Genomic DNA, 16104 nt, shown 5'->3' on the forward strand with positions numbered 1-16104 from the left:
ACTGAAACACACACACACTGATCTCACTGTCTATCTGAGGATTCATTACACACATTTATTCTGACATGTTATTTCACTGACAGAAGTTCAGCTGTAGTATTAATGTAATGAAGAGGAAATAAGAGACTCTATAACATCTCACTGTTACTGATTCATCATGAGCTCAAAGCATTATGGGTAGAATCTCTCTACAGTCTATTCTGATTCATCAACACAGTTTCACCGATGATCCAGAAACAGTAAACCCAGGATAGAGCGGTTGAGTGAATGTGGTCTGGACTGTGTGGATGAGGATCATTGTGTCTCCAGAGACGTTGTAGAAGGACAGAGTTCCTGCACTGTGATCCACATACACTCCTATTCTACTGATGATGGACTTTACTGGGAGATCAGTCTTTATGTTACTGTGTCTGAATGAGTAACTGGAGGAAGAGCAAGACAAACTCCAGGACTGATCATTAGATCCAAACAAACACTCTTTACCCGATCCCTTCCTGCTGATGCTCTTATATGACACTGATATAAACACAGCAACACTCCACTCAATCTCCCAGTAACAGCGTCCACACACACTCTCTCTACACAACACCTGAAGATATCCATCAAATCTGTCTGGATGATCAGGATATGACTGCTCTGTGTCAGTGTAAGTAATCATTCTGTTCCCCTCAGACAGACGGAGGTGTTTATTCACTGTGTTCAGATCCAGATTGAGCTGATGGGAATCTGATGGAGATAAAACATCAGAATCAGGAATTATGAATCTGATCTTTTAATGTTTCTGAACTCTTCATGTTCAATATATCATCAGTGTCTCAGTACAGTTTACCAGATATCCTGTGAAAATCATCATTTACATCAGTGTTTTTTAGGTTTGTCTAATCAGTCTTTTCTGAATATTAATGTTGTTATTATTATGTGTTTATTATAATTTAAAGGTCTGTTATTATATTTACACCATTCAAATGTTTGGGGTCAGTGTGATTCTCTTTTAAAAGAAACTGATACTTTAATTCAGCAAGAGTTAAATTAAATTGATTCAACGATGAGTGTAATAATTTGATTTATAATGTTTTTAAGCGTTGTAGATCTATTGTCACACATGCTGTGTTGAAGATCAAATACGAACACGAAGATGAAGAGAGAAGGCAATCTTTAATAAATCCAAGCAAGAGCATAACACACACGTAAACACTATGCTATATAGCACAGAAACTGCGCTCATTAAAATTACAAACGACTTACTTCTAGCTTCTGACCAGGGCTGTGTTTTAATACTAGTGTTACTTGATCTCAGTGCTGCGTTTGACACTATAGATCATAAAATACTCCTAGATCGACTACAAAATTACACTGGTATTCAGGGACAGGCATTACGGTGGTTTAGGTCGTACCTATCAGACCGACACAATTTTGTTTATTTAAACGGGGAAAAATCTAAGATAATGATAGTAAACTATGGTGTTCCACAAGGGTCAGTGTTAGGCCCTCTGCTATTTTCAATATACATGCTGCCACTCGGCAATATTATAAGAAAACATGGAATTAGTTTCCACTGCTATACCGATTTCAACACAACCAGATGAAATCTCTAAATTATCCAATCTGACAGAGTGTGTTAAAGAAGTAAAACATTGGATGACTAGTAATTTTCTTCTATTAAATTCAGATAAGACTGAAGTATTACTTATTGGTCCAAAAACCTGTACACAGAATCTCTCAGACTACAATCTGCATTTAGAAGGATGTACTGTTACTCCATCCTCGACAGTTAAAGACCTGGGTGTTATATTATACAGCAACTTGTCCTTTGAAAATCATATTTCATATGTTACAAAAACAGCCTTCTTCCACCTCAGAAACATTGCTAAGACATGGAATATGTTATCTATTTCTGATGCAGAAAAGTTAGTTCATGCTTTCATGACGTCTCGACTAGATTACTGTAATGCATTATTAGCTGGTTGTCCTGCTTCCTCAATAAACAAACTACAATTAGTACAAAATGCAGCTGTTAGAGTTCTTACCAGGTCAAGAAAATATGATATGCTGCAGCAATGACATCATGTGCAAACAACCTATTGAAAGCTATCTTTTTTACATTTATTAGGCTTCAAAAATATAACAACTTTTAATCTAAGTGAATTTAGAACAATCCTCACATAAACCCATAAATGTCATATTTAAAAGTGCCCTTCCTACATGTCTAACAAATAGGAAAAATACAGAAATTTAATAAAGTTACCAAACAGTCTGTACTACATGATTTATAGATTAATATAGATTAATCATTATTAAAGCTTCTTTAGTCAAGAGCTGTGAGTCATTTTCTCTGCTACCTTTGTTCTTTCATTATCTTAGCAATGGTTGCTCTCACTTTAAGAGCTGCCGCTGCTGCACATGACGTGGATCTCACATGTGTCCCACTTTCTCACAGCTCTTTACTTTCGTTTAAGTATTTATTTAACTCATTCAAGGCTGCTCTAATGAGGATACTCAAAAAACGTATATTTTGGCATTATTGTGTGTGATATTCGTTCAATCGTGACAGAGAACTCGATTCTGGCGCGCCGCCCATGCGCACAATACTGTTCTCTTTTTCTCTTTTGGCTCGCTTGTTTAAAAGCATTTGCATGAATAAGAGCATAATCATTTATTGTAATGCTAGCCAAAACATGACATAAACGGATGCTGCGTTAATTGCGTTAAATATTTTTTAACATGTTAAACTGGAAAAAATTAATCAAATATGCTAACATGTTAACGTTGAGTGTTAAATAAACGCTTTAAAAATTTGGCGCTAAAATCATATTTACATAGATTATCACAAACTGCAGCCAATCAGCAAACAAGAAGAATTTGTGAGATTATCCGTGAACGAAGCCCACCAAATGAACACAACACCAAAGATCACAGAGATCCCCCAGTGAACCATTATTGAGCTATAAAACTGAACCCATGGAGCTAAACTGCTGAAGGAGACTGATCTCTCATGCCTGTTTCATTTCAAACCAGACTTTGTATTAACAGAGCTGATCGATAAAGGAGACCCTCCTTTGTTCCACAAACTTTTAAGACCAGATCGCTAAGTAACACCTGGACCATGAGGAGTAAATCCACAACCTTACCAGGAAACTGAGACTTGCGGAGACATCCCAAGGCCCAAAATCACATCAGGCCCACACAGGGACACTCTCTGGGACACTCTCTGCACAACTATGCATTTTAAAGACATTCCAGAGTTTCTCTTAAACCAGCAGAAACTTCAATGAATTGACTTAACAGAAACAGTCTCAAAATTCCTGCCAATGATATGAATGAATCACCAGTAGGTGCTTTATATATATCCTAATGTATCATATATCCTATCATGTATCAAAGGATATGAGTGCTGTCCCTCAGAGCTCAACAACGACCGTCCTCCAGCCAATCAGCGCCGCAGAGATTTACGTCACGAAGGGAACACGCACTCACAGGAGCATCCAAACACAAGTACTACAATCTCCTCATTCTGGCTGAGCTGGTGCAGGTTTTATTAACTTTATTAACTTTATTAAGTAAGCGTCTGCTAAATGACTAAATGTAAATGTATTAAGCAAACAACTAAGGTTGATTTGCTAGTATGTTAATTCTTTCAGGTTATGGTCAAACAAAGAGTTTCAACGCTAGACATTTGGGACTTCAGAGTTGTCATGAAGGGCAAAATTAGCTGTATAGACAAAAAACACAATTTTTGTTATTCAAATTTTCAATATCACTTTTTTTTTCTGCTGTAAAGTTGGGCATTTTAACATGGAGCTCAATGAGATTCTGCTCTCTTTTGGGCCTGTCCCTAGCAGCCAGTCGATGTATTGAAGTTAATTCACTTCCATATTGGCTTCGAGAGAAACTTGGGGAGGTTGCCGCTTGTGCGCAAACTAATCTCACCAGCACAGCGCTGACCAATTAAAACAGCATAGCACGAATCACATTACTGCTCTGCTGTTTTTCACTTTACATAAGATATTGACGATAAAGATAATGAAGTTATGCATTTCTTTTACTCATTATCTTTCATATTAGTAGTACATGTAAACAAACCGTATTGTTCCTTAGGCTAATTTGAATAATTGCGCGCATATATAAGCCTATAGCCTACACCACGCATATACACTACCGTTTTAGGTAGGTTGATTGGACAGAAGATTTGATGAGAAGCTGAAGTGTGATGTGATGCCATGAAAATCTGTGATCCTAAGCTAAAAAACTTAAATTTTGATTTCAGGGGGACTTTAACTGTTTTTGTTTGTTTGTTTGTTTGTTTTTTTCAATTAAATAAATGTTCTAGATTTTAGTTCAGTAGTATTTATTTAATATTTTGAGGAGATCTTTTAGCACTAAATACTAGGCTAATTGTGCAAAAAAATTAAAAAGGCCAATTAATGACAATTTAAAATATTATTATTATTTTTTTTTTTTATTATTATTTATATTACAATTAGTGTAGTATTAAAGTTTAAAATAGAGAAAAGGGTTTTAATTTCCAGAGCAAAAAGGCAAATTAGAGTAATTTTGTGTCCAGAAAAATAATAATTTACATTTGTAATGCCGTAGTTTACCCATTAGGGGTCTGTATGGCTCTTTAAATGGTTAGTTCACTCAAAAATGAAATTTCTTTCATTAATTACTCACCCTCATGTCGTTACAAACCCGCAAGACCTTCATTCATCTTCAGAACACAAATTAAGATATTTTTGATGAAATCCGAGAGATTTTTTTATCCTCCATAAAACACAATGAACCACATTCAAGGTCCAGAAAAGTAATAAAGATATCATTAAAATAGTAAATGTGACTACAGTGGTTCAACCTTAATGTTATGAAGCAACGAGAATACTTGCATGTATCTGTGGCGAGGGGGGCGTGGTTCAGCGAGGTCTGCAACCAGAGAGAATAGCGGGAGACGCGTGGTAAGTGAGTGGGTTGAATACAAATCACGAACACCTGTTTCTCATTCCAGTGATTGGCGCGGAGACAGGACAAAACGCCGTGAGAAGCAGGAGTGTGTGAGAGAGAGGGGAACTGTTGACTGAGTCGTGCCGAGGTTCGTGGAGTGAAGCCCTTGTGGATGGTGTAAACCAAACTTGGAGAGAAGCCCTTGTGGATAGCGTATGCCGAACCTGGAGTGAAGCCCTTTGTGGATTGTTTATTTTCGTTATTGTGCGTTGCACAGCCTTTCTGTTGAACCGTTTGATATTTAATAAAGACTAAGTCAGCAGTTGTTCGCCGTCCCTGACCTCTTCCTTCCCTTACTACGAACTTAAGTCCACTACACTGGTGCCGAAACCCGGGAAGGAAGACGGGAGCACGTCGCCATGCAATCTTCGTCCTCCGCCACATTTGCGGACATCATCGCATCCCTCGCGGTCCTGCACCGCGAACAACAACAGGCCCTGCTGGAGTTAAGAGGCGACCAGGAGCGGTGCTTTCAAGCTATTCTTCAGACCCAGCAGGAGGACCGCGAGGCGTTCCGGAGCTGGATTGACCGGGAGGTTCCCCGGGAGCCCACCGAACAGCCCGCTGTGCCTGTCCACCTGCCCTTAAATAAGATGGGCCCACTGGATGATCCAGAAGTTTTCTTAGACCTCTTCGAGAGATCCGCTGAGGCGTGTAAATGGCCGCGGGACCAGTGGTCGATGAGGCTGGTCCCGCTCCTCTCAGGAGAAGCTCAGGTGGCGGCACAGCAGCTCCCCGTCCAGAACCTCCTGGTCTATGAAGACCTACGGCGGGCCATCGTCCAGCGGGTTGGTCGGACCCCAGAGCAGCACCGACAGCGCTTCCGCTCCCTCGACCTGGGTGAGTCCGGCCGACCCTTCATGTTGGCCCAGCAGCTCCGGGACTCGTGCCGCAAATGGTTGCTGGCTGAGGGAAGCGACGTGGACCTGGTCGTCGATCGCGTGGTGCTGGAGCAATTCATCACTCGGCTCCCGAAAAAGACGGCCGAGTGGGTCCAGTGCCACCGCCCCACGTCGCTGGACTCAGCCATCCAACTGGCGGAGGATCATCTGGTGGCGTGCCAAGGGGGCGGCGAACCCCTTCCAGCTGCCTCTCTCTCTCCCTCTCTTTTGTCCCCCTCTCTCTCTAGACCTGTCCCTCTTCCTAGGTCTCGTCCGCCCGGCCCACCTCGTGTTCCGCCCCGAGGGCGGGGCGGAACGGGACAGGCACCTTCCTACGGACCCAGAGCCCCGGGGGGCGGGACTCCCTGCTGCCGGGACGGACCCCGCTCCTGCTTCTCCCCTCTCTCCGCGCCATCTATTCAGCCCACTCTCTGCCACTGGAGCGGCGGGCAGGTCTGGGCCGGCCTGTTGGCGGTGTGGGGATCCGGATCATTTTGTGGATAAATGTCCGGTCATGGAGGTCGGGACGGTGATCCGGGTCCCCGACGATCCACAGGCCGCCCCTGGTCAGGCTGGCGGGTACCAAATACCTGTGAGTATCAAGTAACCAAACCTGTGAGTTTGGTTACAGCCCGAGTCCACCAAATCCTGATAGGTACCCCCCTATCAGGCTTTGGTGGACTCGGGCTGTAACCAAACCTCTGTCCATCAAAGCCTGATTTCATCTGGGGCATTGGATACAGGCCGCGTGGTTGGGGTTCGGTGTGTGCACGGGGATGTGGTAAGATATCCTGTAATGTCCGTCATAATTAAATTTAGGGGACAAAAGCATAGTGTTGAGGTGGCAGTTAACCCGCACCTCCGGCATCCGATAATTTTGGGGACGGATTGGCCTGCGTTTAAGCAATTATTGGGATGTTTATGCTCGGATGCCTCTTGGGAGAAAAGAACGCGGGGTGAGCAAGCGCGAGTACAGGTGGGAGAGACTGATCAGAGACCGGAGAGTTCTGCTGCAGGGGATCTGAGTGAAGCCGGAAGACTAATTCTTCCGGAACGCAATGATTTTCCCCTGGAGCAGTCTCAAGATGAGACATTAAAACATGCATTTGATAGGGTCTCTATGATTGATGGTCAGCCTCTCCAGCTGGGACGTCCGCTTGCTTACCCATATTTTGCGATTATAAAAGATAGGTTGTATCGAGTGACCCAAGACACTCAGACAAAAGAAGATACAACCCAGTTATTAGTGCCAAAGAGCCGTAGGGAAATGCTTTTCCACGCGGCTCATTCTAATCCGATGGCGGGGCATTTGGGACAGGCAGCAACACTAAATCGTCTCATGACCCGGTTTTTCTGGCCGGGCATTCACGAGAATGTACGCAGGTGGTGCGCGTCTTGTCGTGAATGCCAGTTGGTGAACCCACCGGCCACCCCAAAAGCGCCATTGCGCCCACTTCCCTTAATGCAGGTCCCCTTCGAGAGAATTGGTATGGACCTCATCGGGCCATTAGAACGATCAGCAAGGGGACATCGCTTTGCGTTAGTCATTGTTGATTATGCAACGCGATATCCTGAAGCAGTGGCTCTCCGCAACATTTCCGCTAAAAGTTTTGCGGATGCACTGTTTCGTTTAATCTCCCGAGTGGGGATTCCAAAAGAAATCCTCACTGATCAAGGCACGGCGTTTATGTCACGCACGTTACGCGAACTGTACGAATTATTGGGCATTAAATCAGTTCATACCAGCGTCTTTCACCCACAAACGGACGGGCTGGTCGAACGTTTTAATCGCACGCTTAAATCCATGATTCGTAAGTTCGTTCAAGAGGACGCCAAAAATTGGGATAAGTGGTTAGAATCTCTGTTATTCGCAGTGCGAGAGGTCCCGCAAGCCTCCACGGGGTTTTCCCCCTTCGAGCTTCTCTTTGGACGCCAGCCCCGTGGGGTGCTGGATGTCCTCAGGGAGACTTGGGAGGACGGACCATCTCAGGCCAAAAACGAAATTCAGTATGTGCTGGACTTGAGAGCAAAACTCCACACTTTGGGGCGGCTATCAATGGAGAATTTGCTACAAGCCCAGCACAGACAGAGCCAGCTGTATAACAGACGGTCTAACTTACGCAAATTTGCACCGGGAGAGAAAGTGCTTGTATTACTCCCTACTTCAAATTCGAAATTACTTGCAAAGTGGCAAGGACCCTTTGAGGTCACACGGCAAGTGGGCGAGCTCGATTATGAGGTGGTACGGTCCGACAGGAGGGGGGCCCGTCAAATTTATCACCTCAACCTACTGAAAAAATGGAATGAGGCAGAGTCAGTGATGCTGGCGACGGTGATTAGCGGAGAGGATGATCTCGGGCCGAATATAAAAACGCAATCCCTCGCTCTGACCCCGGGAGGAGATCACCTCTCGCCCTCCCAGCTCACTGATTTGTCTAAATTGCAATCCGAATTTGCAGACGTGTTCTCTCCCCTGCCGGGACGTACCAACCTCATTCAGCACCATGTCGAGACGGAGCCGGGCGTGGTGATTCGCAGCCGGCCGTATAGGTTACCTGAACACAAGAAAAAAGTAGTTCAGGACGAATTAGAGGCAATGCTGAAAATGGGAGTAATAGAAGAGTCCAGCAGTAACTGGGCGAGCCCGATAGTTTTGGTTCCCAAGACCGACGGCTCGGTTCGTTTCTGCGTGGACTATCGCAGGGTGAATGCAGTGTCGAAATTCGACGCATATCCAATGCCACGGGTGGACGAATTGCTTGACCGGCTAGGTGCGGCTCGATTTTATTCGACACTGGACTTAACGAAAGGGTACTGGCAGATCCCCTTGTCGCCTTTATCCAAAGAAAAGACAGCTTTCACGACGCCGTTCGGATTACACCAATTCGTTACGCTTCCGTTCGGGCTGTTCGGGGCACCGGCTACCTTTCAGCGACTCATGGATAAGGTTCTCCGGCCCCATGCTGTGTATGCGGCTGCCTATCTAGATGATATTATTATCTATAGTAATGATTGGCAGCGGCATATGCAGCATGTGAGAGCCGTCCTGAGATCGCTGAGAGGGGCTGGGCTCACGGCCAACCCGAAGAAGTGTGCAATTGGGCGCGTGGAGGTAAAGTATCTGGGCTTCCACTTGGGGCATGGGCAGGTGCGTCCCCAAATTGACAAGACAGCAGCGATTGCGACCTGTCCGCGCCCCAAGACCAAAAAGGAGGTTAGACAGTTCCTCGGGCTGGCGGGATACTACAGAAGGTTTGTACCTAACTATTCGGCCCTCACCAGCTCGTTGACTGATCTAACTAAAAAGGATGCTCCAGATACGGTCCAGTGGACGGAGCTGTGCCAGCAGGCCTTCACCCAAGTAAAGGCTGCTCTATGTGGCGGGCCATTGCTTCACTCTCCTGACTTTTCTCTCCCTTTTCTGTTGCAGACTGACGCGTCGGACAGAGGGCTGGGTGCTGTCCTGTCCCAGGAGATAGAGGGTGAGGAGCGGCCGGTACTGTACATTAGCCGCAAGCTCTCTAAGAGAGAAGCTAAGTACAGTACCGTAGAAAAAGAGTGTTTGGCTATCAGGTGGGCCGTCCTCACCCTCCGCTATTATCTCCTGGGACGGGAATTCACTCTCTGTTCGGACCATGCTCCCCTGCAGTGGCTCCACCGCATGAAGGATACCAACGCGCGGATCACTCGTTGGTATCTGGCCCTACAGCCTTTTAAGTTCAAGGTGGTCCACAGGCCGGGTGTTCGGATGGCTGTGGCCGATTTCCTCTCCAGAAATGGGGGGGGGGGGCTGCAGGCCGGACGGCTCCCCGGCCTGAGTCGGGCGGTGGGGGTATGTGGCAAGGGGGGCGTGGTTCAGCGAGGTCTGCAACCAGAGAGAATAGCGGGAGACGCGTGGTAAGTGAGTAGGTTGAATACAAATCACGAACACCTGTTTCTCATTCCAGTGATTGGCGCGGAGACAGGACAAAACGCCGTGAGAAGCAGGAGTGTGTGAGAGAGAGGGGAACTGTTGACTGAGTCGTGCCGAGGTTCGTGGAGTGAAGCCCTTGTGGATGGTGTAAACCAAACTTGGAGAGAAGCCCTTGTGGATAGCGTATGCCGAACCTGGAGTGAAGCCCTTTGTGGATTGTTTATTTTCGTTATTGTGCGTTGCACAGCCTTTCTGTTGAACCGTTTGATATTTAATAAAGACTCAGTCAGCAGTTGTTCGCCGTCCCTGACCTCTTCCTTCCCTTACTACGAACTTAAGTCCACTACAGTATCATATTGCTCACACGAACAGCGCCTGCCAATACTGAGCCCCGTTTGGATGTAAACACAGTGCGTATATCATTTAAGTGACATAATATATGATTATTCATGACAGCATGCGTTGATTTCCTCTGACAGGCACTTCAAACAGTGGATCACATACAGTAAGCGAGAGATGCATTAATGGATCAAAAACGAGTGTTTGTCTTTGCTTTGTAAGAGTTTCTGCATCGCACAAGTTCTCTTCAATATGTCTTCGACACAAACGCAATTCATCCACACTGTAGTTCATAAAAACGCTGCAAAATAAGTCTCGAAAGTGGGCGTGGTTAAGTCTCATCTTAACCACGCCCACTTCTGTAGCATGTTTCAAAACTGTGTTGAGAACTGACTGCTGCTGCTGAAACAGGGTTTCATGACACTTTAACATTGTCTTTACTACTTCTCTGGACCTTGAATGTGGTAATTGACCTCTCGGATTTCATCAAAAATATCTTAATTTGTGTTCCGAAGATGAACAAAGGTCTTACAGGTGTGGAACAACATGAGGGTGAGTAATTAATGACAGCACTTTTTTTGGGTGAATAACCCTTTAATAAATATACATGCATCTACTAGTCTAGTTGCACAAAAGAGTAGACATTGAGTTTCTCTGCTTGTTTTCTCAGTGACTTACATAGTAGGAAGTCGTTCCTGGTTCTGGGAACAATGTTGGTGAAAGTGACTGTGGAAATCAACAGACATGAAGAAAATGATCCCTGCATCTGTTCCTAAGACATTTCTAATATGATCTTCTACATGATATGAGATGATGGAGGATCATTTCTGAGAGCAGATGAATCTCCAGGACTTTACCTCTGTCAGAGATCTTCTTCAGCTCCTCTTTGCAGAAATCCTCCAGTTTGTCTCTCAGCTGATGGACAGATTCTCTCACACCATCAAAAGAGGAGAGAGAACTGAAGGGATCGTCATTTACGTCTGTAGATTCAGGAGGAGCTGAGAGAGACTGGAAACTCTACAGAAAACAGAAATCAAAGCTCATCACCTCCACACTTCAGACAATAACCTGCACTACTGTCAGATTTGAGCAGCTCTTGTTGATCTTTAGTAACTCTCCTCAATCCAGCACTTTCACAGGATCAGATTCATTCTTCCCATGTTTATTATATCATGTTAGAGCCGTAAGATCTAGAGTTTGACTCTATATGTGAACTTTCTTGGAAAACACTTGATGATCAAACATCTGACAATAACACAAATGTAACAGATCAAGTGCATCAATGGAGTCACATGGCAGGGTTGAGTAGATTTTGATTATGTTTCTCTGTGAGTCTCTTGCTCAAGTCCACTATGATCCTGTTCTTCTAGATCTCTGTTACCTGCAGGAAATGGATGTGATCCTGTGTGTGTGAAAGCTGCTCCAGCTCAGCGTCTCTCCTCCTCAGATCATTGATCTCCTGCTCCAGTCGCTCCAGTCGTCCTTCAGCTCGACTCACTGCAGTCTTTTCCTGATCTCTGATCCGCTGTGTGGCCTCAGAGCGGCTTCTCTCAATGGAGCGGATGAGCTCAGTGAAGATCCTCTCACTGTCCTCCACTGCTGTCTGTGCAGAGCGCTGTTAGGACACACATCACAATCACACAGTGGCTTCAGTGAGTCTGACTGAGACTTCTCAAACTTCTCTTCTTCTCCAGACTCACCTTATGAGACTCCACAGCCTCTCTCAGCTGCTGAAGATCTTTCTCTCTCTGCTGGATCCTCTGCTGGAACAACCTCTGCATCTCCTTCAGCTGGTGCTAAAGGACAAACCAATGACAGGAGAAACATCACATAAATCATCAAGTAAACAGATATGAATCCAGTATCTGTAAAGTGCTGAGATTGAGGGGTTAAAGGTCTTACGTTATAAGATTATAGGTTCATTCATAAGTGCCAGAATTATTTCATCAAAGTCTAGTTTTATAGGGATAGTTCACCCAGAAATGTAAATTCTTTCATTGTTTACTCATCCTCATGTCTTTCCAAACTTGGATGATTTTCTCTTGCAGAACACAAAAGAAGATATTCTGAATAATGTCTCTGTTTCTAGAGCCCAAATCAAATATGGTGACACATCAATAACACCAAACCTTACTGGCTCATTCATGTCATACGACTAAACATGCCACCATATTTGATTTTTCTGTATCATCTGGACCAATCAGACACGTAATTAATCATTATATTTAATGAATAATTCAGAAAACTCCAGAAGTTAAATGTCCCCAAATACGGCTAACACCAGGTCTCTGGACCTGTATCTCTTACTTAATTCTTGTTGAAAAGGACTAATAACCCCTTTTAATTCTATATATTCTATGTATAACCACTTGACAAAAACCTGTATCCAATTTTCACATTTTATGATTTTCTTATCATAGGGATATAGATATTCATTTTCTATGTATTAATTCAAACTCTTTTGGATTAATGTTTCAGAATTGCATACTGTGGTTAACTAACATCACATGGATCGCATGTTTGGTATCTATGGACTCCAACTTTTGTTTCCTATTTTTTCATTTATGTTACATTTTGCTAACTCTGTGACACAGTATTATAAGGTTCGAAGGTTCTTCTCTTGAAAACCCAATCAAATTTCAGATGCAAATGCACTGCTAGAAGAACAAAGGATCGTAAAAATTTTCCTCTGAAAGCTTAAGTGACCATTGGCTCACTGACATGGGGAGGTAGGACTCCCACACAGAGTTAAAGGGCAACTTCACACTAATGCTCTTCTCTTCTGCCTTCTACTGCCACTTCTTCTGGTTGATGAGCGTGTCATTCCAACTCGGCAGAAAACTGCAACTTTACCATCACTGAACGGGCATCCATCAGCTATTCCTTCTTCTCTGCATCTTCCATTTGCTGTTCTGCGCAGCCGCGATGACAGGCCTCGATCTACAACCAGCCATGCGTTTACTCATGGCGAGAGAGAGAACTCCTCTCTCAACCAGAACAGAGTTGAACTAACCATGCGAGTTCATCACAACTTCTTCAATTGACACAGAAGCAATCGATTGAAACTCATGGAACTATCACAATTCTTCTTCAGGAACTTCAGAAACTGCTTCCACTGCATAACTCCCATAGCTTCATTCTCTGTTCTAGCCTTGTTTTCGACCTTGTCTCTGTGTTCCTTGTTCCTTGCCTTGCCTGTGTTTTTGACCCTGGACTATTTCTTTGTTTGATGATCGTTTGCTGCCTGCCTTTACCATAGCCTGTGTTTAGATTTCTCTTTTGCCTTGCCTTTACTGTATCTGTTTGGTGTTTGACCTACTGCCTGTACGACTACGCTCTCCTGTAATAAAGGCTGGATGTGGATTTCCAACTCTGTTGCACTGTCCAATATGAAGCCGTTAGTTATCTAAATATTGATGGGCTCAAATGGGCTCATATTCACGATCCTTAAACAAAACTAGCCTATTATTTTCTGAATTTACTGGGAAATGAGCTCTGACCAGGATAGTGATGATGGCATAAAACATCTGCTCAAACGGAGTCCTTTCAAGCTCCAAAAGGTAACAAAATATGCTTTATTTTATTATTCTGTAATTGTTAGTCTAATATCAGAGGAGTTCTATTATCACAACAGGCAAAGATCCTTCTGTGTTAGATTTAGATCCGGGTTAGAATGATTGGTGAAACATTCATGCATTTAAGGGTTAAAGCATGTAAATGTATTCCAGTAAACAACCCCATAAACAAAATTATGTAAATTATCATAATGGGACCCTTTAAGTTCATACCTGTTTCTCTGTCCTCTGTGCTGCAGCTGATACAGTGTCGTGGTTTTTATGTTCATCCATCGTACACAGCACACATATACACTTCTGATCAGTGCGGCAGAAAACCTCAAGGATCTTGTCGTGTTTCTGGCAGATCATCTCCTGCAGTCGTCTAGTGGCTTCAGTCAGATTGTGTCTCTTTCCTTTAAAGAAGGTCTCATGTTGTTCAAGGTGATTCTGACAGTAAGAATTCAGACACACCAGACAGGACTTGACGGCTTTGTGTTTTCTTTCAGTACAGACGTCACACTGCACTTCTTCAGTGTAACAGTCAGCAGGAAGTTTAATCTTCTTCATTTTCTCCACCATTTCAGCCAGAATGGTGTTTTTAGCTAGAGCAGGTCTTGGACTGAAGGTCTGACTGCACTGAGGGCAGCTGTAGACTCTCTTCTTATCCTCCTGATCCCAGCAGCCTGTAATACAGATCTTACAGTAACTGTGTCCACAGGAAGTGGTCACTGGATCCTTCAGGAGATCCAGACACACCGAACACATGAACTCATCCTGCGAAATTCTGGCTTCTGCCATTTTACTGCCTGAATACTGAGACACAAACAAACAACAGCTCAACTACACTTCAGTTTCTCTAACTCTGAACTCATGTGAGTCCTTTTTCTGTGTTTGAGTGATGTGTGCAAAACAGGTGTGTCTGTAAAGCAGGTTCCTCATTCTTGGTCCTGAAGAGCTTCATTCCTGCTAAGTTTTTAGTTTCCTTGTGTGTTCCTACGCCCATTGTTTTTAATCAGTCTCAGACACACACTCAAAAAATATAAGTTAGCGAGAAGCAAGACAAAACCCTTAAAATGTCAGTAATTCTGTATCCTAAATACTGCAGACTGAAAACTGTGTCCAGAATCAAAGTTCCTTGAAGTCACCGTCACCATGATATGCAAATTGCCAGATCTTGTTATTACTGAATATTGCAGTATGTATTATAAATTATTTATCCATACAGATATGGATAAACAATAATAATTATAGTGAAATATATATATATATATATATATATATATATATATATATATATATATAGATATAAATATAAATATCTATCTATATAGGTGCTGGTCATATAATTAGAATATCATCAAAAAGTTGATTTATTTCATTAATTCTATTCAAAAAGTGAAATTTGTATATTATATTCATTCATTACACACAGACTGATATATTTAAAAAAATTTTTTTTTTTTTTTTTTTTTTTAATTTTGATGATTATAACTGACAACTAAGGAAAATCCCAAATTCAGTATCTCAGAAAATGAGAATTGTGTATTGTGAAAAGGTTCAATATTGAAGACACCTGGTGCCACACTCTAATCAGCTAATTAACTCAAAACACCTGCAAAGGCCTTTAAATGGTCTCTCAGTCTAGTTCTGTAGGCTACACAATCATGGGGAAGACTGCTGACTTGACAATTGTCCAAAAGACGACCATTGACACCTTGCACAAGGAGGGCAAGACACAAAAGGTCATTGCAAAAGAGGCTGGCTGTTCACAGAGCTCTGTGTCCAAGCACATTAATAGAGAGGCGAAGGGAAGGAAAAGATGTGGTAGAAAAAAGTGTACAAGCAATAGGGATAACCGCACCCTGGAGAGGATTGTGAAACAAAACCCATTCAAAAATGTGGGGGAGATTCACAAAGAGTGGACTGCAGCTGGAGTCAGTGCTTCAAGAACCACTACGCACAGACGTATGCAAGACATGGGTTTCAGCTGTCGCATTCCTTGTGTCAAGCCACTCTTGAACAACAGACAGCGTCAGAAGCGTCTCGCCTGGGCTAAAGACAAAAAGGACTGGACTGCTGCTGAGCGGTCCAAAGTTATGTTCTCTGATGAAAGTAAATTTTGCATTTCCTTTGGAAATCAGGGTCCCAGAGTCTGGAGGAAGAGAGGAGAGGCACACAATCCACGTTGCTTGAGGTCCAGTGTAAAGTTTCCACAGTCAGTGATGGTTTGGGGTGCTATGTCATCTGCTGGTGTTGGTCCACTGTGTTTTCTGAGGTCCAAGGTCAACGCAGCCGTATACCAGGAAATTTTAGAGCATTTCATGATTCCTGCTGCTGACCAACTTTATGGAGATACAGATTTAATTTTCCAACAGGACTTGGCACCTGCACACAGTGCCAAAGCTACCAGTACCTGGTT

General features: G+C 43.5%; 1 protein-coding gene across 1 annotated transcript; it reads right to left on the minus strand.

Moving 5' to 3' along the window:
• Nucleotides 1-208: 208 nt before the first annotated feature.
• LOC137024882 (tripartite motif-containing protein 16-like) lies at nt 209-14483 on the minus strand. Its single transcript, XM_067392824.1, has 6 exons — nt 13917-14483; nt 11829-11924; nt 11510-11743; nt 10954-11145; nt 10807-10840; nt 209-726 (listed from the first exon to the last, which is right to left on the minus strand). The coding sequence occupies exons 1-6, from the start codon at nt 14481-14483 to the stop codon at nt 209-211; spliced, it is 1641 nt and encodes a 546-aa protein (XP_067248925.1).
• Between the last annotated feature and the right edge of the window lie 1621 nt (nt 14484-16104).

The sequence above is a fragment of the Chanodichthys erythropterus genome, chromosome 8 (genome assembly GCF_024489055.1).
Source record: "Chanodichthys erythropterus isolate Z2021 chromosome 8, ASM2448905v1, whole genome shotgun sequence".
In the NCBI taxonomy this organism is placed as follows: Eukaryota; Metazoa; Chordata; class Actinopteri; order Cypriniformes; family Xenocyprididae; genus Chanodichthys; species Chanodichthys erythropterus.